This window comes from Plectropomus leopardus, unplaced genomic scaffold (assembly GCF_008729295.1).
Source record: "Plectropomus leopardus isolate mb unplaced genomic scaffold, YSFRI_Pleo_2.0 unplaced_scaffold10866, whole genome shotgun sequence".
Lineage (NCBI taxonomy): Eukaryota > Metazoa > Chordata > Actinopteri > Perciformes > Serranidae > Plectropomus > Plectropomus leopardus.
The window spans coordinates 1-2,854 of NW_024611469.1; the positions used below are offsets into that span (position 1 = coordinate 1).

Below are 2,854 nucleotides of genomic sequence, written 5' to 3' on the forward strand. Positions count from 1 at the left end.
GCCAGCTGTTGGCACACGCCTTTTGACCACCTCATGATACTCTGTTTTAGTCTTTGTAAATGCAGTAAAAATAACTCCACTTGGGAATCCGAATGACACGGTTACACATCTGAGAGGCCCATTTTTAAATTCAGACACATTGTGGCCAAGGAACTACTAAAGTACTAAAGATCACATGGAAATCGCCTCAAAAACATGTTTTTGTTTGTATGTCAAACACTTACTTACAATACCCAATATTAAAACTAATGCAACTTTGTATAATCCAAATCACACAGACCACCTGGACTGGGGCGAGGCTGGTCTGCAGGCTCCTCTGGTGATGGGACGGTGCTCAGAGTGAGCGCGGCGGAGGACGACGACTGCTCCTCTTCGCTGCCGGGGGTGATGATCTCCGGTACGACAGGAGGAGGCGGGGCCTCTGATTCCTCCTGCTGATCTGAAGGAGCGGACTCAGGAGGTGAGGGTGCGGGAGGAGCAGGTCGAGGGGGAACAGCAGGACGAGAGGCGGCGCTCGGGGCTCCGGTGGCCACAGGAGGAGGAATCCCCGCCTCATCCACAGGTCTGCCTTTTTTAACAGCAGCTAACATCGTCTCCAGAGTCTGTAGAGAGAAACAATCAGTTTCAGATGTCTGCTGTGTGAAGCATCACAGTAAAATTAAACCATGAACACAAGCAATTATCTGAAATTACAGGTTTTTAGAACTGAGATGACAAACAGACACAGGGCCTGTTTAGTTCTGTTCATTCATGTAAATGAGAGGAACGAGAGGAGGAGCTGCTGCAGAGGTGAGCGAAAGCAAACTTTAAGACCCAGCGCAATGACCTGTTAAGTTTCACCTCCACTTCACTTTGTGTTCTACTGCTCCGTTTGTACCCAGAGTACGCTCCGTGCTCCAGGAGTGAGGTGCAGTCAATAACAAAATGGTATGCATATTCCCAAAGTGCTCCTAATGAACGCACAGCTCCAAAAATCCGCCACAAAGAAAATTGACATGTGGAAAACATTGCTGAGTATTTCTAAGACTTTTGTAAGACTGATGTAAGACATTTTCAACAAAGTCAGAGAACAATTCATAAAGTAAACAGTGTAATTCTGCACTGCGATCATGTATCTCGTCTGGAGTTTCACTCACCTTCAGGCCGCGCTCGTATCTGCGGGCTTTGGAGGTCTCCCCTGCACTTTTAGCATTCTGTAACGCCGTCTTGTACATGCCCACTCTCTCCTCCAGGGTGTGCTGGAGGCTGCCGGGAGCTGCCGAGGGGGCCGTCACTTCCTGCTGCTTCTATACAACAACAGACAGGTACTGTCAACATGATCTGAAAACAGCTGGAACATCTGCACTACAGGTCAAGAAATGACCTAGAACTGTGGGCTGAAAAAGTATTTGTCAAGGATACATAAAAGGAGGGGGAAAATGCAGTTTCCTCATATCTGTATCTCATCTTTAATTGCTGGTTTGAAATACTAGTCACAGAAAGTATTTCAAGTAGATCAAATACAAGTGGGATAAGTATCGAGGAAACCATAAAAGAAGGAAAGGTTGTGACGTCAGTGGGAGTGTGCCACTTCTGCTGAAGTAAGCTCTTTAAATTCCAGGTCTTTGTCATAATGTTTTTATATGAAAAACAAAAAACACTAAATCTGAGTTATTTTCCATATATACTACATGCAAAGTAGATTTTTTTTATTATCACAGCTTGGGATTTATCACTAATAAGCAGCAACACTGATTGTAACAGTGTACCGAATGGAAATAACATGTATTTTCTCCATATGCCAAATATGGTAAAATGACCTCATCAAGAGGAAAATAGTAAAAATGACAAATTCCAAGACAAAAGCCCAGAATGACACCCAGAAATAATACCGTGCATGTTTTATGCTTTGATGGCTGTGGGATCAAAACTGCAGTTTAAACGTGTCTCAGTGGTGCATTTTTGGCACTTAACAGTATGAATGTTACAATTTTGTTTACGAGGTGTATTTTGGACTTATTTTAGAAGCTGAGCTGCAAATTCCAAGAATGAATCAAGTAGTTTTATCAAAATGTATGCCATATGCATGAACACAGCCAAAATTATAAAACAAATCAAGAATGAAAAGCACTTAAAATGCATCAAACAGCCCCAAAGGGTTAAGATCAAAAAGGGAGCCAAGTTTATAAAGCAGCTAAAAACAATCCTCCCTTTTCTGTTACTGAAAAAAACTTCTATCTTTATCGTATTTTGGTGGCTGGTGGAGTCAATTCCAGCTCTGACAGCGAGTAACACGTTGTACCTGCTGCGGCGCTGGAGACTCTGGTGTTTCCGCTTGAGGAGATTCAGCAGTGAGAGAGGATGTGGGGGAGACGGCATCCTCAGCTTCCTCCTCACCCACCACTTCCTGTAGCTCTGCCTGATGGGAGGAAAATACATCAACCAATCAATAGCCAGCCACTGTTTATATGCAGGGCTGGATTTCAGTCAGTTTGTAAGACATGCAGCTGTTTGACAGATGAAAGTTGTGTAAACCAGAATGCAGATGAAATGAAGCGCCCTGCAAAGCAATTAATCAGCAACGGTTCATAAAATAACTGAGCTGGAATGTTTGACCTGTGAAACCTGCTGGAGCAGATCGTTACTGTTGTGTTTGCACAGCGTGGTTTTACTCACAAGGTCAAATTTTTGTTTTTTTCTCCTGCCTTTAGGTCAGTGTATGAGCCAGTAATCAGCTGGACCTCTGAAGGTTATCATAGCTGCCCAGATCAAGTTGACCCCCCCCCATAAGGTTCAATTCACCCCACTGGATGTTTCCAACAAATAAAAATGTAAGTATAAATTACTCTTTTTGCTTTTTCATTTTTTATGAGAA

The 2,854-nt window shown here is 43.3% G+C and overlaps 1 protein-coding gene across 1 annotated transcript; it reads right to left on the reverse strand.

Annotated features, from left to right (window-relative positions):
- Nucleotides 1-22: 22 nt before the first annotated feature.
- LOC121963317 (coiled-coil and C2 domain-containing protein 1B-like) lies at nucleotides 23-2,398 on the reverse strand (the record flags this gene model as incomplete). Its single annotated transcript, XM_042513621.1, has 3 exons — nucleotides 23-602; nucleotides 1,137-1,286; nucleotides 2,282-2,398. Coding segments are annotated over 3 exons (624 nt in total), but the record flags the coding sequence as incomplete, so codon positions are not given.
- Between the last annotated feature and the right edge of the window lie 456 nt (nucleotides 2,399-2,854).